Source organism: Paramormyrops kingsleyae, chromosome 8 (genome assembly GCF_048594095.1).
Source record: "Paramormyrops kingsleyae isolate MSU_618 chromosome 8, PKINGS_0.4, whole genome shotgun sequence".
In the NCBI taxonomy this organism is placed as follows: Eukaryota; Metazoa; Chordata; class Actinopteri; order Osteoglossiformes; family Mormyridae; genus Paramormyrops; species Paramormyrops kingsleyae.
This window is the reverse complement of record NC_132804.1, coordinates 6,804,282-6,831,886: the sequence shown is the minus strand read 5'-3', so window position 1 is coordinate 6,831,886 and position 27,605 is coordinate 6,804,282. Positions and strand designations below refer to the sequence as shown.

The 27,605-nt window shown below is 43.8% G+C and overlaps 1 protein-coding gene across 2 annotated transcripts in view; it reads left to right on the top strand.

Annotated features, from left to right (window-relative positions):
* Window positions 1-27,605, top strand: part of LOC111855051 (metabotropic glutamate receptor 4-like) — a 253,692-nt gene that overhangs the window by 94,839 nt on the left and 131,248 nt on the right. For both annotated transcript variants that reach the window (XM_023833665.2, XM_023833666.2), the window contains exon 3: window positions 17,599-17,815. In XM_023833665.2, coding sequence (XP_023689433.2) covers window positions 17,599-17,815 — 217 coding nt within the window. The remainder of the gene's footprint in view (window positions 1-17,598; window positions 17,816-27,605) is intronic.

Below are 27,605 nucleotides of genomic sequence, written 5' to 3'. Positions count from 1 at the left end.
AGGTCTAACGTATCCATGGCCACAACGGCTGCGCGTTTCCCGCACTCAGTGGCCGGATCTGTTGCGCTTTCCCGTCAAAAGCTGTGTACAGATTTAATTGTGAAATAAAGACGGGAAAAGCAGGATCGGTAATTTGAGTGTAATCCGGCCGCAAATGGATGGTACCAATAGGTTGCATTTCGATGCATATTTAAAGATCTGCGCTTCCACTTTCGCTATTATAGGATATATTTCAGTAGGCTAAAACAATAATAGAAAGGCATGCTCTTTCAGGATATCCTCTTCATATCGAATCGTATTTGATATCCATTTCGATGTATTGTATTGTTTTAAAGACACGCTTCACACTTGCAGCCCAAATGGCCTGGTGCATAGCGCATCTGGGTTCGAAACGCAAATAGTGCATATGCTTGTGAATCACCAATATTATTTTAATTACGTGAATTTGACAGCGAGGCCGGAATCTGGGTCAGGCCGTGTGCAGAAACGGTGCCTTTTTTGCTCTGCCAGCCCAAAATTGAATTGATCAGAAACTCACACTCTGCCTTTATGGTTTATTCAAAGTCTGATCTCGTCCTTCTTTAGCTAAAGCTTATTTGTGATAATCAGCACCGTCATTTTTGTCAGGGGAGCGACCTGTTGAATATTGAGAAAATGGCTCTGCTTTTCTTTATTCACTGTGGACAATGGGTATCAGAAGCCGCAGTTTCGAATGCAATTAACAGACATTCGCACAAATTGGCTGGAACCACTCAGATCTTCATTTGGTTCCAGGCTGATCTGTTAAATATTTAACAATTGATTTTCTATTAAATGGTTGTGGCTGGCGGAGACGGTCCTAATTCTATTACTGACCCACAAATAATGTCGAGGGGAAACCAAAATGTATTTCTCTGAAAAAGCAGCCTGGAGTCGTGGCCTGGCACCAATTACTTTGGAGCAGTGACACTGAATTGTATGTGTCTCCCACAACATGCTGCATCCAGCTGAAAATTGCCACCCTTTTGACATGACCTTACCGTGCCCCCGTCGCAGTGACACGCTGACACGCATGTGCCTCCGAACCTTTCCTGCGCAACTCCAACCTGCCTGCCCTCCCTACTGAGACAAAACTGTCACGCTTACAACGAGTTCAACTCACCAAACAGTGTCTGATGATTGTATAACGTTAACGTTTGAGCCGCTGTCTGGGTTTTAATGTTTTCAACCGTATTTATTCATTGGTTCTGCAGAAAATACAGTGTTCACAGGCAGTGGTAAATAGAAATCATCATAATGAGTTATTGTCATGTAAATCTGTAAGGACAATAAGTTTGACTTCACTATTTATTAACATTTAATTCTGGCAGAAAGGTCATCCCTAATAGGGTGACATTTCAATGCAGTTAAATTCTAAGTCTAGAGGAATGATTTCAGACAAGAATCCCATGTAAAACCCTGTCACAGCCACAAGTGATTTCCTTGAAAGATGTAATTGGGTGTCGGTTGTTACCTCAGCTGTTACTCTGAGCTGTTGTTTACAACAGTAATTCGGAAATGAATGGCCTGGATTATAATTAATCACACAATTAGAGACCGCTTGATAGGTCAAAGCCTATAGTTGATTGTATTTTTGGGTACTTGTATTTTTTTTTATTTCATGGGAAGAAAATGACTGTTTAATCAGAAGTGTAAATCTCAAGATCCTCAACATTTATTTACAGCGGCAGCATCGGTAATAATGTGTGATACTGTAATCACTTTTGTTTCACAGACTGATGTGACGAACACACATGTACTGTATCAGGGTCACTCAGAGGTCACAAGGCTAAGTTTTGACTTCAGCCTGCTGTTACGAATGTTTGGTGATTATTTTAGTATTCATGGTAGGGGGCAGTAGGTGGTGGAAACAGATTAATGCACAAATTGTGGAATGAAATACAGTCACCCCTTCACATTTATGAGGGTCCCAACCAGTGTCAAAATTCACATAATACTTGGGTTCCCATGACCTCAACCCATAACAGTCTGCTAGCCTGAACGAACACAAGCAAAATGTATTTATTACGAATTTGTAAAATAAGCAGTACTGTAGGCCTACTTTGCATGTCATATTAGAGTCATTTCCTTTCAAGACCTTTTTATATAAGATGAAAACTATCTAAGTTATGCCGCTGTATATACAAAGTTAGTATTGTATGAACTGGGAGCACTATATGATTTGAACTCATTATTAAAAATGCAAATGTGACAGCAATGGAAAGTTTGAAAGTTTCAGTGAGAAATGTGAGAATCCACAGTCACAAAGACTGCTAACATGTGAGTGAGATTGGTTACCAAGACATAGATGTGCGCTGTACCTAAGCAGGAACTTGTAATATTAAAGATACAGTATGTATCTATCACTAATATTTATATATTATATGGTTTTATATGTTCTGAATCATTGTCAGTGACTGTGAGTTTCAACAATCTTCAAAAATAACCCTGTCTGACTGCTCTTGCCCAACTTGCAAAGAACCAAAACCGAATCTGAAGGGACGACTGTATATGAATTATCAGTTTTAAAGTTAACCAACCGGTGTGATGTTGTGATTGACTGAGTATGAGTGAGAGAGAAAAAAAAAGATTCTGTATATGGTCACTGCACTTTATTAAGGACTCAACTTTTAATTTCCTTTTTCTTCAAATATCTCCAGTGGAGATCTTTTGAAATATGTTGTGTGTGTGTGTGTGTGTGTGTGTGGTCCAGGTATACACCAGATGTCCCCACAATGTGATAAATACCTGTTATTTTTATGTTTTTTTTTCGGTCCCCACAAAGGGAAATAATATTTTTTTTAAATCTGTGACTACAATCAAAAAATTTAAAATGCCAAAAGGCTTGTATTTTGTTTGGTTACTTCTGGCTAAGGTTAGAGCTAGGTAGGGGTTAAGGTTGTCATGTTAGGATTAGGATTTTGTATATAGAAATGAATGAACGGTCCCCACAAAGATATGAATACAGGTCTGTGTGTGTGTGTGTGTGTGTGTGTGTGTTTGGTGGAATAACTCCAGAAGGAGCCAATGTACACCATAATGTAGAGCTAGTAACTTTCTGTAGTGCTGAATGGCCACAGCCCCAGTTGCCTGTTCCGGAGCTTTCCATGCCGCTGAATTGTCACAGCCCCAGTCGTTTATTCTGGAGCGTTCTGTGGTGCTGAATGGTCACAGCCCCAGTTGCCTGTTCCAGAGCTTTCCATGGTACTGAAGTGGTCACAGCCCCAGTCGTAGATTCTGGAGCTTTCCATGGTGATGAATATTCACAGCCCCAGTTGCTGTTTCTAGAGCTTTCCATGGTCCTGAAGTTTGCTGAAAAAAATATGGATCTCTTACCTTAGGACTGGATATACTAGATAGACAGTTAAGAAGATGGATGAAATCATCATTTTTTTTGCCTAAACCCCAGTGACTTCAAGTGACCAAACAGGAATATGTAAAAAAACATACGTGTTTGGGATCTGTAACAGATCAAACAGGAGGGACCCTAAAAGTACATGTCGGTGGCATGGTATTTGTATTAAAACTTCAAAATATTGTCACGTGAGTTTCTGCTTAGGTCCGTGTTGCAGAATCACTGGATGTTGTCGAAAAGGGAGGCCCTAGTTCATTGCCAACTAATGCTGTTGGCCGTCGATGGCGACCATCTCTGCCCCTGACCTAGTGAAGGGGCTGTCTTTCTCTAACACCATCTCAATGAGTGACAGTGCACTCTGCTCCGTTACCAGCATGTCGTACGTGAGCTTGACCTGAATGGAGATGTTGATGCTGCCGGCTGAAGCGCTGTCCCGGGAAGAACCCCCAATGGGGAACATGGCTGGTCTTCACTAAAGTTTTAGATTTTCTACCAGAATATGGAGTAGGCTAGCAAAACTCACCTGAGATACAATTTGTACTGCAGTGTCTGCAATATGGTGGTAGTTTCAAGGCAATAATCAATAGAAACAAGGCTATGAAGATCATGAATGTTCATCAACGGTTAATCACTACTTGTGGCTCTGAATGTTCCTTTATTTATTAATTTGTATTAATCTGCTGCAAGATGCCATTTCTTCTCACATTTTGCTTTGAATTCGAGCTCCTTTGCTCATGTAAACTGATTGACGTCTATATCTGGTGTCGTTTTGCAGAGTCACTAATAGCCTGGTAGTCTTAATCTTCTCTGGCACAAGAATGTTGCGGCAGATTACGGGAGACTTGGGACCAAGAGGAGTGAGTGGCTAATATGTGAAGTCTCTGTCCCCAGGGCACCAAGTCGGTCACGGTTTTCTGATGCATATAAATGGGATTACTGAGCAATGTGAAAGGATGGGAAGTTAACATCAATGGCTTCCTTCCCTTTAGAAGTTGCTGTTGAGTTCAGAAAATGGCACATAGAACAAACCCATGCATTAAGGCCTCATTTTATCAAGTCATTAGATAACAGTTGATACAGATGACTTGCTTGTATACATTGGCAGCCATTTTCCACTTGAAATTTCCCCGTTAAATTCCTTTGATTAAACAAATGTCTTTGACTGAACTTGTAGATCTTTGAGGGCTCACACGTGCCACATTGCCCTTGCCTCCCAAGCTATCGTTTGTCGCGATGTACTCGTAATTTCAGAAACACTTTCATGTTCAGTGACAGTTAGTTGTCAAACCGTTGATGCACTTTGCCCGTTGGTGAAAGAGGAACTTCAGCTTGTGACTGCGAAGTAGCTGTGAGCTTCCAGAGATCCACCCTGATCCATGCCAGAGATGCTTCTGCGTCCAAACATGACCCATCTGTCGATCTCCCACCAAGACTTACCCAGTACAGGGTGACAGTGAGCCTGGAGACTGTCCCAGAAAGTACAGTTCACAAGATGGGACACTCTGAATGGGATTTCCTGTCAAAACACTAAATAAATATAGGAGATAGAAGAGTGTGAGGCACATAAAAATAGCAAAGAACACAGTCAGGACACAAAGAGCCAGAGGCAGGATTTAATTCCAGGCCCCTTGAGGCATCAAGCTGTAGTGTTGCCAGAGAGCTGCTGGTATATACTGATAATTGTAATTGCTTACTTAATGAACATGTAATGTAAAACCTGGGCTAATTAGAGGCTAAAGTATAATTTATATGCATAGATTCCTACCAGTATAGACAAGTAAACATTCTGTTTTGTTATGTAAAAAAACCTAGAACATTGAATAGCTCTGTGGATGTTATATTCCGCAGGAAGCAATATTGACAGAACTCACACTGGGGGAGACCTGTTGTTCTCTCTGCACATTGCCTGTTGAATACATAATGCTGATCGGTGTCACCAGAGGGCGAAGGGACACCAGGATTCATCAGTCACACCTTGGGGATGTGAATCATGCAGAATAGCAATATGACTTTGTGGTAGGACAGTGTTTCCCAATCCGGTCCTCAGAGACCAGCAGACAGCCCACTCCCTGTAGGGAGCTGTGAGGGAGCAAAATCATACGGCGTCTGTGGGTCTGTAAGCTGTGGGGGAGCAAAATCATACGGCGTCTGTGGGTCTGTAAGCTGTGAGGGAGCAAAATCATACGGCGTCGGTGGGTCTGTAAGCTGTGAGGGAGCAAAATCATACAGCGTCTGTGGGTCTGTAAGCTGTGAGGGAGCAAAATCATACGGCGTCGGTGGGTCTGTAAGCTGTGAGGGAGCAAAATCATACAGCGTCTGTGGGTCTGTAAGCTGTGAGGGAGCAAAATCATATAGCGTCTGTGGGTCTGTAAGCTGTGAGGGAGCAAAATCATATAGCGTCTGTGGGTCTGTAAGACCCCGACTGGGAAACACTGCTCTAGGAATTTAGCTAGCCTGTAATATAAGAAAAAAGAGATTTTTTGACCCGTGAACTTGGAAAGTAGCCTGTTTTTATAATAGTAAAACAAATAATTACAAATATTAAACAGTAAATGTAAATCAAATTGTGCTCTAGCTTTTGTAACTGTACAATTAGGAAGGAGTTAACAAGATGTTTAGTGAGTTGAAACAGCTCAGAGCTACTGGCTGAAAGCAGAATCACCATTAATGTGTATCATAGTATTAGCGGCAGGGTGTGAGAAGTAACACACACATTTGACGGTTCTGGGAGGGGTGATGAAGTCCAGGTGGGGATGGAAGTCCTGGGGTTGGTGTTGAAGTCACAGGTTAGGCTTCCCAAATTAGTGCCAGGGTCGGGTGGAAGGCAAAAACGAGAGCAGTAGGGCAACATGGCTGACATTGTTCCAGAGACTGATGGACTCTCAGTTATTGATTAATTGACTGTCAATTAATGAAGGTGCTGTTCAGGCTGATGACCCTGCTAAGGATAAATGGGTCCAGCTGGGTTGATTCTGGAGGGAGATGCTTTGGGGCGCATTGAACGTAGTGCCGTATTTCCAGGTTTCTTAATGGGCACAATCACTGTCTTGGGTTCCATTTTAAAAATGAAATCGCCATGGATCCTTACTGTTCAAGGGTATAGACTTTGGCTTACTTTGTACTTTGGTGAAAGATTAATCTCTTGGGATTTTGTGGTCAGTCAAACTAACAAATGCTGACCCATCCATTGGTGAATATTTAGATGTTGAACACCAGTTTCCATCTTGGCTAGCATAGAGGACGTTCAAGAGCCTTGACCCACCTTTGCCTCCTGAGAAATGGGTCAGACCAAATGTAATCCATGCTGTAGGTACATTTTACAAGAACAGAGACATCTGCAAGGACCAAATCTCCTGAGGAGATCAAACTCCATGCACGTTCCTCCCCAGGCACGGCAAGGCAAACCGATCGAGTGTTTCAAACATCCGAGAGCAGATAGCAATATTTTTGTGCACCCATAATGAATGCAATTAAGTCTGCATTGATCTAAAGCAGAATGAACTCGTTTCATTTTAAAAATCAGCAGTTATTTAAAGCTGCCGATTAGAAAATAAATAATACAGACATTGAAAAATGGCATAGAATTATTTATACACATTCTGAATAATATTATATAAGTTTATAGTGAATGAAAAAAAGAGTTCTAACAGTGTAATTGAGAGAATAAGGGTAGGAAACTAGAAAACAGTGATACAGTTATGGCATCTTATACGTCTAACAAGTTGAAACATCTTTCTGACACAGTGATTGTGATGTATGGGTAACATGAAACATTACTGCTCATCGGTTATTATCAGGAGTCAGAAAAGCAGCCACACAGGCTAGTTTAAAAACAGTGTTTTGTGCTGGTGTCTAGTGGTCCTGCAGAAAATGTGCAGGAATTTGTGCCCAGTTGTTTATTTTGTTCACGTCAAGGGCGTACTTCAATGTACACCGTGTGTTGTTCCAGACAAGCTTCAGATAAACACAAAACCCTGCCGGATGAGTGGTTACATGGGAGAGAGAGATGGATATAGCCTTAGTCTCGAGACGGCCATGTTTTGTAACGCCTGTTCATTCTTGCCAGAAAATATTGCTAGGTGTAGCACTTTTTCACGGGATGAAGACTGCTCCATTTTTCTTCTTCAACAATATCCACGGTAACTGAGCAATCTAGATCCCTGTGCTCCGTTAGGTGTGTCAGATGATTAACGTAGCAGCGTGTGAGCTGTAACATAAATCACAACTATCTGAGCTCCATGGGAAATGCCTGGCGATCGGGCCGTAAATTCCCCCCCGCCCCCCTCTGTCTCCACATCACCCCCTTCACATCCCTCAATCTCACAAATACCGTCCACCTTTCCAGTTTAGTAAGTATCCACCAGTGACCACCCTATATTTCGCCTGCTGTCTCTAGAGGAACACTCTAGATCTTGAAATGAATGGAAAAGATACATTGAAATTCTGGGAATTTGGAAAAAGAGAGAAACATAAATACTGTTCTGTCGCTGGCCACTCGACTTGGCTGCCAGAGAATTTAAGGTCACCTGAGAGTATCGACTTCGCGGACTCAGCTGCTGTGAAAAAAAAAAGCGATGGCAGAGACGGAGAAGATGCTGAGAGCCTCGGGATGGGGAGGGAAGGAGACAGCCTGTGTATTCACACCTCATCCTGCCTCGCTCCTGTATTGTGGCTTTTTTTAAATCATGGTTTTATTTTGGAATTAGTCATCTTACACACACATCCCTGGAGTGTGGGATGCAATTCTTACACGATTTTTGGTGAAATGCAATAGCAGCAATAGTTACCAGTTACAGCAGCACCTACGTATACAGTATGTAATATATACACCGATCAGCCATAACATTAAAAGCACCCGCCTAATACTGTGTAGGTCCTCCTCGTGCTGCCAAAACGGCTCTGACCTGCGACGGTATGGACTCCAGTGTCCTCTGAAGGTGTCCTGTGGTATCCGGCACCAAGACGTTAGCAACAGATCCTTTAATTCCTGTAAGCAGCAAGGTTGGGACTCCATTGATTGGATTTGTTTGTCCAGTACATCTCACAGAAGCTCGACTGGATTGCGATCTGGGGGATTTGGAGGCCAAGAAAACATCTTGAACTCTTTGTCATGTTCCTCAAAGAATTTCCGAACATTTTTGCAGTGTGGCCGGGCACATTATCTTGGTGAAAGAGGCCACTGCCGTTGGGAAACACCACAGCCATGGAGGGATGTACTTGGTCTGCAACAATGTGTAGGTAGATGGTACACGTCAAAGTAGCATCGACGTGGATGCCAGAACCCAAGATTTCCCCGCAGAACATTCCCAAGAGCATCACACTGCCTCCGCTGGCTTGCCGCCTTCTCATAGTGCATCCTGGTGCCATCCCTTCCCCTGGTAAATGATGCACAGACACCTGGCCGTCCACATGACATAACAGAACATCAGACAAGGCCACCTTCTTACATTGCTCCTTGGTCCAGTTCTGATGCTCATATACCCATTGTAGGCACTTGTGGACAGGGGTCAGCATGGGCCCTCTGCCCAGTCTGCAGCTATGCAGCATCATACGCAGCAGACTGTCATGCACTGTGTTTGATACCTTTAGTCAGCATTAAGGTTTTCAGCAGTTTGTATTGCAGTTCCTATCCTGTGGTATTGGACCTGACAGACTAGCTTTTGTTCCCCACGCGCATAAATGAGCATTGGGCGCCCATGACCCTGTTGCTGGTTCACCAGTTGTCCTTCCTTGGACCTCTTTTGGTAGCTACTGACCACTGCATCCCAGGAACACCCCACAAGACCTGCCGTTTTGTACATGCTCTGACCTTGTCGGCTAGCCATCACATTTCGGCCCTTGTCAAAATCACTCAGATCCTCATTCTTGCCAATTTTTCCTGCTTCCAACACATCAACTTCAAGAACTGACTGTTTACTTGCCTAATATATAATGGCATCCCTGACAGAGATAAACAGTGCTATTCATGTCACCTATCTTCGGTCATAATGTTATGGCCGATCAGTGTGTGTGTGTGTTTATCGGAAATTGTGTTTTTGTGCTGGCGATTGCATTTTATGATTTTCCTGTTACCCTCATTTTTGGGAGAGGCACCCTCCTGTCAATCACTGGGTATGTTTTCAATCACAGTGGGTGAATTTTATTACCGAAAAAGGAAAGGGGTCGTCTTGTTGAGGACAAACCGGGCCGTGGTATTGCTGAACAGTGACTCTTGGCCTTTGGATCATCACGCCTGCTGGGATGTGCTGAGGAAATGCACACCCCCCCCCCCTTCTGTAGCTGGATTGGTTGACACAGACGAGCGGCGGAGCAGACCAGCCATGACAGCAGTGAATGTAGACCAAACTTGAGCGGACGGCGCTAGTGGTGATCTCTGGTGATCTCTGGTGATCTCTGAGGCCTTGTGCCCTGGTGTTCTGTCACACTGGCCTTTTCACCTTCTCTGGTGGACTACATGAACTTTAAATGGACTCTGTTCACCAACGCCATCGCCCGATGGAACGGGGGGGTGGGGGGTGGCACAAGGCCTGCCTGCTTTAATGGCGCGTCTGTGTTACACACAGCAGATGTACAGAAAATTCATTTTACTCTCTTTTTGTATTGCCATTTTATTTATCTTTTATTTTATGCGGATAATTATTCACACATGAAATTAGGTGGCTGATTATATTACATCGCAATAGCAGAAATAATGTACAGTGTTGTGACAAAGTTTTTCCTGATTCCCTCTGTTTTTTTTTCTTTCTTATTCATGACACTTAATTGTTTCTGATCTCCAAACAGATTTAGGACAAAGTACAACCTGAGTAAACACAACACAGTTTTTAAATGACCATTTGATTCTTTAAAGGGAAAGACCACCGACACCCATAGCACCCATGTGACCAACTGCGAACACCCCTAAGCTTTGCCTTTTCAGAGATGGTTTGACCCAGTCGTCTGGCCGTAATGATTTGGGCCGTATTAAAACCACTCAGATCTTTCCCTCCTGCCTATTTCTTCTGCATACAGCAGGCCGATTAGGAGTATGGAATGCTTTCTTACCATCCAATAAATCCAAGACCTTGACAGGAACTGTTTGTACAGGATAGTCCACATTATTAGCTTCCCATGGGGGTGGTCAAAATGTTTTAGCTCGTTTGGTTGTGTACATATACACAAGCACACAATCACAACCAGCCAAACATTTCTACTGTGCAAATTCCAGGTGAAGCTACATCTGAAAACTTGTTAAAGAAATAGGGTTTTGATGAGGTTTCTTTACAACTTAAACAAACATCAAAAGTGAAATTTGGTCCTGACAGTGGGAGTTTGCTGTTCACAGTCAAGAGCGATTGAATTAATAAATAAAATTAATAAGACATCTGTGAAAATGTTTACTGAATTTACAAAAATAGGATGATGAAATATGATCCTGTACTGGATAAGCGGTTGGTAGATGGATGCAGAAATGAAAAAAAAATACTGTTGTGCCCAGTAGAGAATCTTCTTAGCAGCATAAGATGACATTACGATAAGACACTGCGGGACCGCCGGGAGATCACTTGTTGCAGTATTGTCACCATCTGAAGTTCTGGATCACCTGTGCCAGTAATCTGAAAGGGGTAAAATATTTTTTTCTGTATTTTTCTGATTTTTGAAGGATTGCGTATATCAAATGCCTGCCACTTTCTGAAAAAAAAATCTTTATGCCACGAATTTAAGTTCTGGTGGAAAGTTGTTGGGTGAAAGTCTTCTGTTTTTCACTATATATATCTTGTTCCTTCAGTGACTGATTACTGCATTCTTACTCGGGACTGAGATTTTGAAAATGCTTTTGGGCTCGAATTTGAAGGCGGAATTGTGTTTACCGTTGGTCAGATGTCGTAAATTCTCTGGGGAAATCATTTCTGAGGCTGTAGCAGAATAACAGGTCTGAGACTAAGTTATTTATTTTTTTTGTAATCATTGAGTACCTTAGTTCAAACCTCTTTGTAACTGATCTGTTTGGAGGGAGGGAGTGATCTGCAGACAGAGAGGTTCATGTGAGCGCTTAAACTGCTATTAATGTGCTGCCTGCCTCCATGTAATTTCCATTCCGAGTCACGGAAGATTGACCCCATCTTAGTGTGTAGTCCGTATGTGTGTGTGTGTGTGTGTGTGCGAGCGGGTTTACCTATCCTTATGGGGACATAATGTCCCCATAACGTGATAAATATCCATTTATCACTCTATTTTATAAAAATCGGTGACTGCTATGAAAAAACGAAAACTGCATTTTGTTAGGTTAATTATGGTTATGGTTAGGGCAGGGTAGGGGTTAAGGTTGTCATAGTTAGCGTTAGCATTTTTCCCATTGAAATGAATGAGCGGTCCCCATAAGGATATGTATACCCTACATGTGTGTGTCTGTGTGTGTGTGTGTGTGTGTGTATAGTTGCCTGTAATTTATTGGCTGGAGAGTGGCATTAGTGTGGCGGTGCAATGCTTCATATCAAGCTGGTGTGAGAGATTAAAGGCTCCCCTTTGTGTGCATTGGCATAATTGGACCAATAAGATGGGGGGGGAGGGGGGTTTAGTGACGTGTGCAGATTGGCTTCATACTGCTGCACACAGTGGTGTTGCTCATGCTGCATGGATTTAGCTGCACCGGGACACAGATCACAGCTACTTAGGGACTGGCTAAAAGATTACAAGTAGTTTACTGATGCTTCAGTACTCATTCATGGATGAGAACTGCTTTAGGGATCCTTCAGTACTCATTCATAGATGAGAACTGCTTTAGGGGTCCTTCAGTGCTGCTTCACAGATTATAGCTGCTTTAGGGATCCTTCAGTGCTGCTTCACAGATTATAGCTGCTTTAGGGGTCCTTCAGTACTGCTTCACAGATTATAGCTGCTTTAAGGATCCTTCAGTACAGCTTCACAGGTTATAACTGCTTTAGGGATTCTCCAGTACTCCTTCAGAGATTATAGCTTCTTTAGGGATTCTCCAATACTACTTCACAGAGTACAGCTGCTTTAGGGATCCTTCAGTACTGCTTCACAGATAAGCTTCTTTGATAAGAGATTACAGGAAATTTACAGATGATTGAGTATTTGATGACAGATTAGAGCTGCTTCAGGACTAGTTAACAGATTACAAGGCCATTTACAGATACTTCAGTATTGACTGAAGGTTATAGCTGCTTTAGGGATCCTTCAGTGCTGCTTCACAGATAATAGCTGTTTTAGGGGCCCCTTAGTGTCGCTCCACCGATTATACCTGCCTCAGTAATCCATCAGTACTCATTCACAGATTAGAGCTGCTTTAGGGATCCTTCACTGCTGCTTCACAGATTGTAGCTGCTTCAGGAATCCATAAGTACTCATTCACAGATTAGAGAACCTTTAAGGGTCCTTTGATGTTGTTTCTCAGTTTAGGGCTGCTTCAGTACTTGGTATGAGATTACAGGTGATTTACAAATGCTTCAGTACTTAGTAAGAGATTCAGGTGTTTTACAGATGTTTCAGTACTCATTCACAGATTATTGTAGCTTTAGTACTGCTTTACAGATTACAGGTTTAGAACTGATTTTTTTTTTGGACAGCTCCAAGGCACATGGTTTGTAGTGTAGGGCCGAATAGGAGGAGTTAAACTAATATGAAATAATATTAGATACATGTTTTTATTTTAGGAAGGTGCCTGTTTTTGAAAAGTGTTAGTTAACGGTTAAAATCATTTAATATGAAAACTAAAATATAAACAAAAAACTATCCCTTAAACTGCAGGCAGGAGTTTCCAAGCCAGATAAAAGTAAACTGAAATTAAACTAAAACTGAAATAGAATAGAAGAGAAGAAAAATTCAAAACAAAATAAGACCAAAACAACCTGTGTGTGATTCAGTGTGTTGAAGCGTACCAAGTGTGAGCCAATGGGAGGCCAGAACCAGGCCAGGGCGGGGCTTCTGAAAGTTCCTGTGTCACCATGGCAAGTAATCGCCAGCCTTTGGCTTCCTGCTAGCGGTCAGTGAGATGCAGCTGGCTTTAGTGGGCTTGACCGTCCTGTTGGGGTTATTTTGAGGGCTAGCTGGCTGTCGGAGAAGAGACGCTTTGGCTAGTTTTGTGGTTATTATTATTATTATTATTTTTGTTTATAGTTTATTGGCAAGGATTTTTCAGATTTCTTTTCTTATCGGGGTCTCTGTGGACCCTTACCCTAACGGTCCCATGAGGGTCTGCCCCTGGAGAAGCTGAACAGGCCCCACTGCAGCACTACAAAACTCCACTGCTCAGCGCTGACCTTTGCGTTTGTGACTGCAGTTAAATCTGGGTGAAAAAAGTAGCAACAAAAGCATTGCATCATAATAACTAATGCGCACGTGCCACACAGAATAGGAAACTGCCCTGTTCTTTAGGAACATACTGACTCGCTTCTCCACATGTCCCTTTAAGCCTACTGTTCTTGCTTGGTTGTGCTTCAGTGACTGTGAAGGGGTAGGCAACCTTGATCCTGGATCCAACAGGGTTTTTTTCATCCTACCTGATGAGTCACTATCTGGCTGAGATTAGGTAGGATAGAAAACCTGCAGGATACCAGCACTCCAGGATCAGGGTTGCCCACCCCTGTTTTATTGGGGGTGTCCCGCAGCATGTTCATATCTCCATCTCTGATGGTACATCCTTTGCTCCTCAACGCCCTTCTGGACTTTCAAGCAACTCTCTTTTATTAGAGTAGCATACGAGGAGTTTTTACGAGCTCCGTCGCTGTAGGCTCGGTGCTCGGTGCTGTTGCTGCCTTCGGTTTCATCCAAGCTGTGGATGACGTCGGCCAAATTGTGCCGTAAACTGAAATTTGACAGATTCGGTGGGGAGCAAACGCTTTGTGTGGCTTGTGAGGGATGCTTAAGAGGTCGTGTTTCTCCTACAGTGAACGGCTGAAGAGCGATTGCTTTTTCCTGTGCTTGTGTTGTGTTTCGAAGTCCATCTTCCAAAGCTATTTACCCGGGGCAGGCTTGTACTTATACCTCTTACAGGGCCCACTTGTAGTATGGAACTCAAGTAAACACTGGGCCAGTATGCAAATCACATGAACAGAGTGGCAGTAGGCAGTGACCCTCTGACTCTTGAGGCACGTGGCTACAGAGTGCATCCTGCTCTCCTGAATATAAAATATGAATTTGTTAATTGCTCTTGGACTGTTTCAGTGTTTATAGTTATTAATAATGTAGCAGAAATAAATCAAAAGTTTTTAATGCACTACACAAATGCACTTCTTTTTGGAGAGCAATAGCGCAAATGCAAATAAGTTATTGCAGAATCCAAATGAAGCGTATTTAACACTTTAATGAGTTTGGAGTTCATCTGCGGCGGAGGAGCAGTGCCCGGCCTGCTTTCGGGAGGCAGGCCGCTTCCGCCGGGTTGCTGAGTTTCCCGAATTTTCCCATGTTTTCCCGAAGGTTCCCATGGAAGTGCGATGCTCTCCTGGCATGTGGAGGCGTCAGACATGGATTGTTCTAGCAGGTCGGATAGTGAAACGACTGGCTGCATACAGTTCACATAATGAGACTACAGAAGAAAAGAATGGTCAACTGATATCGTTAAACGACGTAATCGCCGTCATTGATATCCACTCCCCCATGCACACCACCTTCCTTCGCACAAATACAGCTTTTTCACATCTATACAGTACCTAGAACCCGAGTCCTAGGATGAGAACGCCAGTGTAGCTCCGGGTCTTTGTTCCCGGAATGCTAAAATCATCGCAGATCTCAAGCCAAAGCATGCAGAATGCGTGCAGACGGTACTTTATCCTATAATGGATAAGTAGCTCGTAGGATGAATCGATATAGACTTACCCCTTCAGATTCGCAAGGGTTAGGGTGGAAACATTTGTGAATAATACTTAGACACCCCTAACCTCAACCCATAATAGTCTGCTAGCCTGAACGAGCACAAAAAATCTCTTTCCAATTTCTAGACAGACAGTACTGTACTGTACACTTTGTTAAATGCTGTGTCATCTATTATCTAGACCTTTTAAATGTAACATATAAACAATCTCAATTATGCCCCTGTATGTACAAAGTGACTACTGAACACATTAGGGGCGCTATGTTTTGGAAACTTAAATGGCAATTTAACAACATTGAGAAGTTTAAAAGTTCCTGCGAGAAATGTGACACTCCATGGTCACAAAGACAGTCGTGAGCGAGGCTGCTTGCTGACACATTCCCAAGCCAAGACTTTTAATACTAAAGAGGACCTACTATGCTTTCCTGGTTTTTCCTTTTCTTTGGTTTGCTATATAGCTATAATTTTCCCATTTAATTGATCATGGCCAACTAGTGACTAACCAATACCATGAATGTCAAGGGGCACCAGTACAATGTAGATGTGTAATTGGGTGTGTTTTACACAGGCAGTGTCCCCTCTGACACCTGTAAGTAAAATTATTTTTTAGGGAAAATACATTTTGCCTGAATAAGACAAGCGAGTATGGAAAATGAATGAATGAGTGAATGAAAATACATTTAAAAACCTGCCTCAGTCCAATCATATACGGCATCTCTGAGCAGCTGTTCTGAACTCCCAGCTGGCCAGTTACATCCCCCTACTCTTGTTGTGATGCCGCCCCCAGGCCTCTCAGAGTCTAGGCTGTGTAATGTATCTCCAATGTGCACTGATCTACAGTCTGCTCATACAGACGTGCACTATTATGTGTTGTCTGGGATGTTACAGACAAAATATGACTAACACATGGAGTAGGATGGAGCATTGTTCAAAGAAATAAACAGCATCAAGCAGGTAGCTGAAGGAATCTGCCCCTGACCACAATCTCTGTGGATCTCTGCTGTCTCAGCAAATCCATTGAAGGACCCAGCAACACGGCAGGTGAGCAGAGCTGATGTCCAGCTCCGGAGGGACAGTCACATGACTGTAATCGCTGGTATCGATTTGTTCCTTCCACCACGCGCTCGCTTGGTAAATATGTATTGGTGTGTCCTGTTTTTCATTTGCCGGTTACCCCAGGCCAGAACCCCATTCGCCCGTTTAATCAGTTGGGAGATTGCCCACACGGTATTTGTGCTTGTGTTCCTTCACCAGCTCCCAATCGCCCCGCCCTCCCCCCCGTGAGGAATCCCGTCCCATCCCGTGTTCCTGTTCACCGAGACGCCCAGCCTCTCGGTGAACAGCGAACTTACTGTATGAGAAGGACGCGGCAAGGTCCAAAACAAAGCGTTAAATGAAGTATATACTGTCACATGAAGATGAGACAGAAGAGGGTTCCAAGTAAATTGAAAAGGTGATTTTCACAAAAGCTTGATGTTGTATTACTGATTGCAGCAGGTGCTAGCACAGGGACGAAGTGATGATTGATGAAAACGTAATATCTTCCGTCATTTCTCCCTTTCATTTTTTATACCCTGGATCAATGGATGGCTTTCTTGTGATGTAGTCAACAGGTTAGGCTCCATTGTGTTCTTACAATAGGCAAAGCCACACACAGCAAACAGGTGAGATTTCTATACACGATTTCTATATTCTTTGTGAATATAGATATGGAATATATAGAAGGTCTTGGTATTTAACAGATATCAGGAGTATTCTGAATGAAGTACTGTACTGTAGGTTTAATTTGGAAGCATATTTTGAAAAATCCATGAACATTTCCATTGGTTTGTGTGTGTACTTCATGCTTATATACCTGTACATGAATGTTCTGAGGTTTTTAAAGTAGCAAAAATTATATAATAAAAGTGCAAATCAATGTTGTATAAATAAATAAATTACAACTATGACTACTATTACTACTACTACTACTACTACTAATAATAATAATAATAATAATAAACTGCATATTTAAAACATTTTACTGTATAGGAAAAGTGGGTACAGAAAATGGATGGATGGATGAATGGATGGATGGATATTTGACTGTGAGGCTGGGGTATGTCCTAGGAAACAGAGTAAGATGCAGGTCCACAATATGGGCAATTCAGTGCCAGTTTGCTTAACTGCCTGTCCTTGGACTGGGAACTAGTCCACAGGGAGGAAAACCTATAAAACATGGGGAAGACCTGAGGAGGCGGGATGTAAACAGCCAACCCCAAGGTGTGAGGCTGCAGTGATAAACACCGAGTTACCGGCTCTGATTAAATGGTGAACCCGTCTCTATAAATCTACATAAAGACGTCCGTAAATGTTTTGGGGGGTTGCAGATGCGTCCCGGCGACTGAGCGCGCTCCGTGTCGTGTCCCCGCAGATCCCGCAGGTGAGCTACGCCTCCACGGCCCCGGAGCTCAGCGATAACAGCCGCTACGACTTCTTCTCGAGGGTGGTGCCTCCCGACACCTACCAGGCGCAGGCCATGGTGGACATCGTCAGGGCCATGCGCTGGGCGTACGTCTCCACGGTGGCCTCCGAGGGCAACTACGGCGAGAGCGGCGTGGAAGCCTTCATCCAGAAGGCCCGTGAGGATGGTGAGCCTCTTGCTTATGCTGCCATTTTTGCTTAACATATGATCCTATATGTCATAGTAAAATGATCAACCAAGCATCCCTACAGCTGCACAACAACTTAAGGCACCATTATTTGTTAGGAAAATCAATTGTGGGTGAAACTGGTGTACATATGAATAACAAATGAGTAACATGGGAGCATGTTTAGTGAGCATTTAATGAGTAACATGGGAACAGAGTTGGGTAATTCAGTTCCAGAGACTAAAAGTCCAGTCCGAGATTTTGTTTCAACCAACCAGGTGAGCATAAAGAGTCACAGTCACAGAATATTCAACGGGTTGGTTGAAACAAAATCCCGGTCTGGACTTTTACTATCTTGACCTGAATTACCCAACTCTGCATGGGAGTATGTTTGATGAGTATTCAATGAGTGATTTGGTAGTAGGGCGGTATGGTGGTGCAGTGGTTAGCACTGTCGCCTCACAGCAGAAGGGTCCTGGGTTCGACCCCCGGATCACCCAGGGTGCCTTTCTGTGTGGAGTTTGCATGTTCTCCCTGTGCATGCGTGGGTTTGCTCCAGTTTCCCCCACAGTCCAAAGACATGCGGGTTAGGACTGGCGGACCCTGCCTCTCGCCCGATGATGCTGGGATTGGCCAGCTTCCCCGCGACCCTGATGGGTAAAGCGGTATAGATGATGGATGGATTTGGTAGTATATTTCAGGAATAAATAAGTATTATTATAATGTTTTATATTTCATATGAATTAAGTATTATGTTTGACGAAGCACATAATGCAGTCATGCAGTTTCCCAACCCAGTCCTCAGGGACCTCAGACAGTCCATATTCTTGTTTTCTCCCACCTCCCAACATGCCAGATATTCTGATTGGTCGGAAGCTGGGAAGGAGGAAAAAATATGGACTGACATAATGAATTGTATGGAGTTGAATTGGTTTGATGTTTGATGAGTGAGTGAACAGTAACGGGATATATATATATACTGTATATATATATGAGTAAGTAAGTAAGTAGTAATATGGGTATGTTTGATGTTTGACAAGTTATTGGTATCAGAAGAGTTATGTTCTGTCTGAAGTGCATTACTGGACTTACTGTGAGCCTTGTGGACAAGAGAATGCCATGTTTTAGGGTCTAAGCTTAAATCAGAACCTGACTGACACCTGAAGTGCCAAATGAGGTAATTTACTGTTTAACAGCTGGGGTTCTGAAGCAAACTTGGCCCTTGGGGACCAGCTTTGGTCATGCTGGCTCTCTGCGCATGCGGAACAGCTTTGGTCATGCTGGTTGTCTGCGCATGCGGAACAGCTTTGGTCATGCTGGTTGTCTGCGCATGCGGAACAGCTTTGGTCATGCTGGCTGTCTGCGCATTCATATCTTACACAGCAGTTCACTGAGTAGCAAATTATTTTCTCTATTAGTGGAAAGCCTGTTATTTCTGTTGCAGGTGTGAATATCGATCAATGCGCATGATAGGGCAGGGTATGCTATAATGTTAGTAGATATTTTCTATTTTTTTCAAGAAGCCATGTTTGGAGTCAGGGTGCTGTTTTTGAAATGATTTATGTGTCTGAAGGGACAGAGTTACTTGATAAGTAGAGTGTCGTTTGGGCAGTAAGTTATTCTGTGTAAATGCATAGTTTTGGGGGCACGGTTGGTCGGTTGGTCGGTGGTTTTGCCTGACAGCCCTGTCCTCCCTGCGCATGTGGGGTGTGCATGAACTCGGTGTGGTGTGTGGGTTTCCTTTCCCCCCCCCCACAAGACCCTGGCCAGAATACGGGGTAGGTAGAAGGATGGGAGTGTAGCTTCCTGAATGAAATAAGCATGTTTTATGCCAACCTGAAACCTGTCCTTGACAAATTGTTAATGGACATTGGCTCGAAGGCATGTAAAAGAATTATCTTACACAAATAGCGGATAATTAGTTTTGTCTCAGTAGGGTGTAATGTGACATGAAGATGGTATCAGCGGTCCCCATGACGTCATTTGGACCCTGTAGTTGAACACTGCTGGGAAAGACCCTGATGACAGACTCCTTAGCTTAGCTCCTGAGTTACGATGGACGGCAGAGCTTGGTGTTGTGCCTCAAATCATCTCCAGCGGACTCTGGCTGGGACCGATTGTCAGGAGCCCAGCTTTAGCTCCAGCTATCTTCAGGGATTCCACTGAGTCCTACGGTCACCCTTCCCTAGAGACGGGGACGGCTGAGGGAGGTGCTCACACTTTTGTAACAAAAGCAGAAGATGATGTTCTGGAATATGAATGATATTGCTGGATTAGCCTGTGCATAGGTTGGCATCCTCACCTCAAAGCAGAAGGGGAGAACATGGAGAACATGACAGTATCTCAGCAGTGTTTGTGAGATGTATTTATGATGGTTATGTCCATAAGCACTAGAAACAAATATTATCCCTTAAACATGTGTCTGTTCCAGCGAGATATACAATCACAAATATATCCCAAGTCATAGATTAATAGAGTGGTTGATGAAGGCGTAAATTCAATCAAATCATTTAGCAATGCAGAATGCACTTTCCAAAATGTTTATAGATGCACATTATGAAGAATATTACACAAACATTTATGTGGCATCTTACTCTATATATTTGAAGCCCATTATAAACCATGTTTTTATACAGTTGTTCAATAGATATATAGATAGATAGATAGATAGATAGATAGATAGATAGACAGACCGAGATAGATATAGATAGATAGATTGATTGATTGAATGATTGATTAATCTTCATTAATCCTAAAGAAAATTTAGGATCCCAAAGGAAAAGCCTCATAAGCGTACACTATAACACTAGAGTATTCAACTAATATAAAAAAATATTAAAGTTAAACAGAGAAAGGGTTACACACAGAAAAACTGCAACGCAGTGTTTAACCTGCAGTTAATCTAACAAACTGGTCCATACAGTACACATAACCACCATACCTGGTCACAATTAAATTAGAAAATTAAATTGATACAATACATTAGCTACAAAGATACCATACGAGTTGTAAGAGTCTAATGGATTTTACAATCCCTGGCATCTAACCATAATTCATTAAATAATTCAATTAAAGCCAATCGAGGCCGACTGAGCCTGTTAAATATCCTGTCCGTGTCAACATTGAGTCTTCACAGAGACGGCTGTTAATTCGGATCACCACCTTTTATCCCATGAGAGTCACGTGTCCGTAAGCGATTTGTACAAAGCAGCGTATTCGTACAAAGAACAACGGAATGAGAATGATATGCATATAATAGAATTCCGGCCGAGATGATGTTAAAGTCAACATCTGAAGCTTTGAGACGTTGTTCTGCTGCTGCTTTAGATGATCGTCGCTACACACACCATCACAGATGTGCTTTCTGCTGTTTTCTCATGATTAATTAGAACACCTCATCATTATTACCCCACTTGACTCATTGGGACTCTAAGTGCTTGTAATCTGAGAGAAAGGCATGCTTTTAGGCACTCATGGAACATCGAACGAAAAGAAGGTTCTGGATAGCAGCATCAAAAGAGCTCTCAGCGTTAAGGCCTTTCCTTTGTAACCTGAATTGCTTTTGACCAACTGGAAACCGGAAGCTAAGAATAGCAGCACTAGCAAAGACTTGCTTTACCATTCCTTTGAACCATTGTCCCATAATGCCATTATGCCAAGTGTGATGTGATTGGAGAGATGGGACATCTCCTGTGCTTAGATTCGCACCTTTGATCTAATGACTTGTCTCTCTTTTCCTGGGGCTTAGTCGATGCCGTCTGCATGATGCCACTCTCCTGCTGATTGGCTTTGTAGAGGTAGTTGTCCCTTTCTCCAGCTTTGGTGGATGGCTTCCCATTTGAGAAGGTCAGTGCCGAGGTCACACTTGAGCAGCATTCTGGAACCCAATTAGCATAATCGCAGTGTAAAGTGTGAGGAGGGCGTAGATTTCTGGGGAGGTAATCAGCTGGTAATCGTAAGTGAGACTGAGAGCGTCTGGGTTTCCACTTTGTTGGTTTTTAGTTAGAGAGCAAAATGTAAGCATCATATCCCCAGCATGCCCATACATTGTGCCCTAATTGTGCCCATACATTGTGCCCATACATTGTACCCTAATTGTGCCCATACATTGTGCCCTAATTGTGCCCATACATTGTGCCCTCATTGTGTCCTCGAAAACTCTCAGGTCACATGGTTTATCTTCCATCCATCCAGAAGACTTGAGTTTTTCATGCATTTTTATAGCGTGATACCAACAGTTTTTCAAGGTCATATAATGTGAAAGACACTGTATCCTGTTGGTTTCCTTTACAACATATTTAAAGGCCACACTGTGGATGCTTGTCTGTTTATGTATGGATTTTATTTATCTATTGACTCTTGCCCGTGCTTTATGGAGTGAGTGAGGCACTACTGGTCTGGGAGAGTCACCATCAATCTTATTTAAAAAATTACATGCAAGGGAGAAATAAATAAGTGTGGAAAAATGAAAACAGCCTTCTGTGATCTCTCCTTCAAAGCAGTCCAGGAATTTGTGAGGCTAATCACACAGCAATTGGGGCTTGCAGACGGATATTGCCATAGCATGTGTAAAATGGGGGACATTTAGCTAAACCCCAGAAACAAAGATAACAGTCAGAACTAAAGTTTGTGCAAAACAAAAACAGTCTGTAGCTGTTTTTGCAAATGGATGTTGCGGTTGTGGGGGGGTGGCGTTGGGTGAGTAGTGCAGTTCCCTCACCATCCAGGGCGAGGTGCCTTCCCTCCTCTGACTCTGTGTGTGGGGTCTGTTGTGTGAAAGCTGTGGTTTCTCTCTGGCTGTGTGGGTTTGCTGCGGTTCGATGCCTGGTTTCCTCGTGGTGCCCATGGTCCGCGGCGTGCCCCCTCCCTCGCTACAGGCTCACTGTGCTGAACAAGATGGATGGACGGCTTCTGTGGATTAGTCCTCTTAAGCTGACCACTCTAGCACGAAAAGCACAGTGGGGCTAATTCCAAACTGTCCGAACAGTTTAGGAAACAATAAAACTCCTTCTGTACTTTACCATTTAGCTCCCAGTTCCTAAATCCCCGTGAAGTCGAGGCTGCCGTGGACAGGGCTCTGTAAAGAAAGATTGATTTTATTTCTCTCCAGCCATTAGGCTGCGGCAGCGGCTCGCGTCGGCTCGGAGCAGCCTCATATCTCGTATCGACAATTCGGTGGAAGTCATTTTTTAGCAGCAAAAAGACGTAACTGCGCTGAAAATGAAACACACTGACCTTGCTTCATATTTATCAAATTCTGCTAACCGGTTAGCATTAAAATATTCTAGTGAGTGCCCACATGCGCCGACTTCATGCTCTAAACATTAACTGAAACCTTCCGTATTACTTTGGAATGCAGTATTTCGCCTGAGCTCTAATAGACACTGATCTAACCAACAGAACGTGGTCATTAACGGCTGTCTAGCCATTGCTTTATATGTCGTACAAAATAGTGTTAATGTGATATTTGAGTGAGGGTCTTCCATTCCAGTAAATCTTCTAGATGCCCCCCCATCCAAAAAAACTAATAAAATCATCCACAACAAATATAAACTAAAGAAATACCAGATTCGTTCTTTGTGTCAATGGTCAGACGTGCTTTAATGCACAGGGGGGCCTCAGCTAGCCTCAGTGATTTAAATTTTTTTCAATTTTTTTAAAAAAAAAATTAATATTCCCTCCTCCACCCCTCCCCACCGTGTGTGGAGGACTACTTTATTTGTGTTTATTTATTTATGTTATTATTTATTTATTTGTTTTATATTTTTATTTACTTCCTCAAAAGAAGGAGGGGGGGGGATCAAAGGAGAAGAAGGCGGAAAGAGAGAGAGGGAGAGAGAGGGGGAAAAAAAGGAGAAAAGAAAAAAACAAAACAGATAATCTGTTTCCATGTCTGCTGAAAAGAGAAAGACAACATACAACATCTGTACTAATCACAACGACCATCAAACGTTAAATGTTGTTGAACAGCACACACAACCAGCATTACAACACGTGCCCAGAAGCAACAGCCGATCAAGACAGTGTGTTGTCCGTGAGCACGTGTCCGTGAGCACCTGTGTGCACACCTGTGTTTGTCAGCGCACTGGTGTTCCTAAGGTTTCTCCATGCAAATGTCTAGTAGTGTGTGTGGGGAGCCACAGCCCCGCCCACCCAGGACATGAAGCCGACACGGAGGAGACCCGGGCCCCAGACATCCAGAGGCCCCCCGGGGCACGGGAACCCCAGGAGGACCACCGCAGGGACAATTGCAGCCCCCACCCAGAAAAGGGCAGAGGAGCGCTCCGGAGGGGGGCCATCCGGCAGCCACATCGCAGGAGCCCCAGGGGGCCGTGGCGGGGAGCACGCAGGCTCCGTCGGCGGCCGGCCACACCAAGGCAGACCGGACCCCGGGCCTCCGTTAAGTGCACTCTGCCATGGCCCTGGGCTGATTCGAAAACATAGACAGCCCAGGGGCTTCTGGCTGTGTTAATGTGCCTCTGGCAGTGGTACTTAAAGTCTATTAGCATCTTCTGGTGAGTTCAGCTTAGACCCCTTTATTGCCAGAGCCAGGAATTCCTTGTAAGTAAAACAAGCACACCGTACTCAGTGAGAGCGCAGACCACCGGCGGAGTGGGAAGGGGGGCAGTCATGCTCGGGCATGGTACCGGGCAATCGGGCCAAGTGTGAGTATTGCAACTGTGCCTGATTTTTATGTACTATTGTGATGAGCTGATCTCGGGTCAATCCATAACAGTCTTTCACGTCTGCGGTTAATGTTAAAGCCAGAGATCTGGTTGTTTTCGCTGTTGCTTTTCCTCAGGCCGCAGGTGAAAATTTGTGCTTGTGTCCCGGGTGAAAGAAATGCCCCCTTTCCGGGTCAACAACGCAAACCAAGTCAAAGCAGGATCTTTATTTGGGGAAAATGGCACCGTTTTCAGGGTAAGCGGAGTTTGGTGGCAGCGAGGCGAGCGAGGCACGGAACGTGGTGACAAAGAGGGTCCGCAGTGACGGAAAGGAAAACAAAAGATGCGAGGTGCTGGAAAGATTGTTGTCGGCAGGGTGTGTGAGATGGGACTGCAGGCTGTGTGGAGTCCTGCGGAGGACTGAGTTTGCCAATTAATGCACGTAACAGGGCGGGGGGGAATATGTAGGTCCTGGCTATTTTGAGTCTCCCCCCATTTTTGTATCAATGGTACATCCCTGTAGTGCGTGTGTCTTGTTCCCCCACACTGACTCAAGTGCTTTCTGCCAGCTAGCTGTAGGTTCAGAATCAACTTTACGTTTTACCTTCTGACTGCTGAAATTCGATGAGGGCGAGCTGAGCCCAGATCAGCACTGAAAATCAATGGCGCCCCGTTTTGTGAATAGCACAGTGTATTAGTCCGGCACCTGATGAAATCTAAACCCTTACTGAGCAATCAGGGTATCGGCGGACAGGCAAGGGATGCACTGGGGTAAGAAGCGGTGCAGATTTCGATTGCGACTCATCCAGTTTCATTTCGGAAGCTGCAGTTCAGGAATAATAAGAAGAGTCACATGCAGCGGAGCCTGAAGTCTGATGCTGTTCTGGCCATCTTCAGCTTTTTTGGTAACCTGCAAGCTTCACGCAGGTAATATTGCATCTGTCTTCCCAAAGGGCTCCGGCATCTCGAATGCAGGGAGGCCGCGATCCCTGCCCAAGCTGGCAATATAATGATGGTCTTTCACAGAGCACATTCTCACGTGATTTATGGAGCCCAATCCACCAGCATTGCTTTGGACGGAGGACAGGATCTGGAACACGCAGGAGAACCGGCAAACTCTACATACACAGAACCAGGGCTGGAACGCGGACCTATAGTGAGCCATTACACCGCCCCCACAGAGAGAACCGCGGAATGGCTTCCTGTAATTTGTAGATGACGCTATTCCACCTTTTCTCATCAGAAGTCAGGTTACTTTGGTCCTTGTTTCTTCTCTACTGGTCTCAACCCTAGTTAGCACGGAGGTGTTATTTAGCTCTTGTTCATACAGCACACTCCCACGTCAGCCTTAAGATGTACATTTTCAAATCAAGTGATTTCTGTTGTAGAGGTATACATTAAGTTTGCTGTGAAGCATATGATTTTATTTTTTTTTCCTGTGGATTGAACCGTAACAGTTGGGGGCCTAAAGCTACGTATCTGCGGTTTAAATTTCTCTAGGGGTAATTTGTATTTAGTTGCGATACAGCGTGGTGATATTTTATCAGAAGATGCCAGTGGCTCTCTGTGTAGTGCTACGCTGTACAATTTCGCACACAAAACAAACACTTCTTTCGCCAATTCCCTAGTGCATGAGCGCCGCGATCAGCCCTCATTTGCGTCCTTCACAGTCGGTGACTGAGCGGTATTCAGGACCCTGCATGTCGAGTGGGCAGCTATGACCTGCTTCATGGTACAGGTGCTGTAAAGGTACCAAAACCAGAGATTCACTCTTCGGACCTGCAAGCTCTCAGTTAATGTTCAATGTGTAATTAAACCGCAAGAATGAAAACAGAGGAAGTATGGATGTGATAGCAGAACCAGACACCCGCTCATACACACATATATAATACGTATAATACACATATATATCACGGTTTCAGCTTGATTTTCATGCTTTAAGTGTTTTTGACAAGTATTGATTCAGTCCAGCTTTTATCTTTTGAATTTACATATCCTCTCCATCATAAAGGCTAAGGTAAAAGCTTAGAGTATAGTAGAGTAGCCCTGCGGAGTATTATACCTGCATTTTGTCGTTATACCCACAAGGTAAAGGCAATCTGTGTTGGTTTTTTCCTATGCAATGTTGCAAGTAAGTGGATGACTGATAAATGAAGATATTCCTGCAGACAGGGAGAGTGACCATCTGACCATCCATTCATCCATCCATCCATGTATCTTATATAATTGGTTCTCCAGTACAGGCTGTGGTGGGCCTGTAGCCCGTCACAGGTGGCAGAGGGCATGTGGCAGGGGACACCATGTAGACTCTTAATTATCTGGCTGTGTTAAACAAACAGCAGCAAGCAGAGAGATTCAGGCAGACCCCGAGCCCCCTTTGGTGGTGGGGGGGGAGAGGGGGTAGGCTGTGGATCCTGCTGGAAAACGATGAACTGGGATGAACAGAGTGCACACTGGCCGCACTGCTGTGCCTCAAACTGGGAGAACTGGCCTGCAGTTCAGCTTCGAGAGAGCTCTTCCATCAGCCCAATTAACGCAGTTCGTTAACAGACGCACTGTCAAGGTCGTTACTAACGAGGTCCTCACTTTGAGAACTGCTTCCCCTCGAGCATTTTCAAGTCTTTCTTGCAGACAGCTGCAGTGCACTCAGATGCCACAGAGCTGTCTGTAATTTTTCTACCGGGTCCTTGTGAAATACTACACAACATTTTGTCAAAGAACAAATCAGCCCCCACCCTCTGCTCCTGAATGTAAGAGGCAATGAATGCTTCAGGCCCAGCGGCCATCAACGTGAAGGGGGGGGGGGGGCAAGAGATACCGGCCGTACGTCATTTAATCAGCCTCCATACCTGCACTGCCTGCCGTTAACGTCCTGCTGTATTTTTATGTATTTTGACAGCTAAAATGTAACCCTCTGTTTGGTTTGTTAATATTTGTAATTTAATTTGCAGCATTATGAATAGAAATTTGATCAAGGCCAAAAGTAGACATTCTGGGGCCCCTTACGAAAATACGAGGCAAATTGCCCATTTTCGGCATTTCTGTTTTACGATTTGGCCTGAGTAATGAATCTGCCCAATTTTACGTTATAAAAAAGAATCAACAAACTTCAATTAGTATCGTGG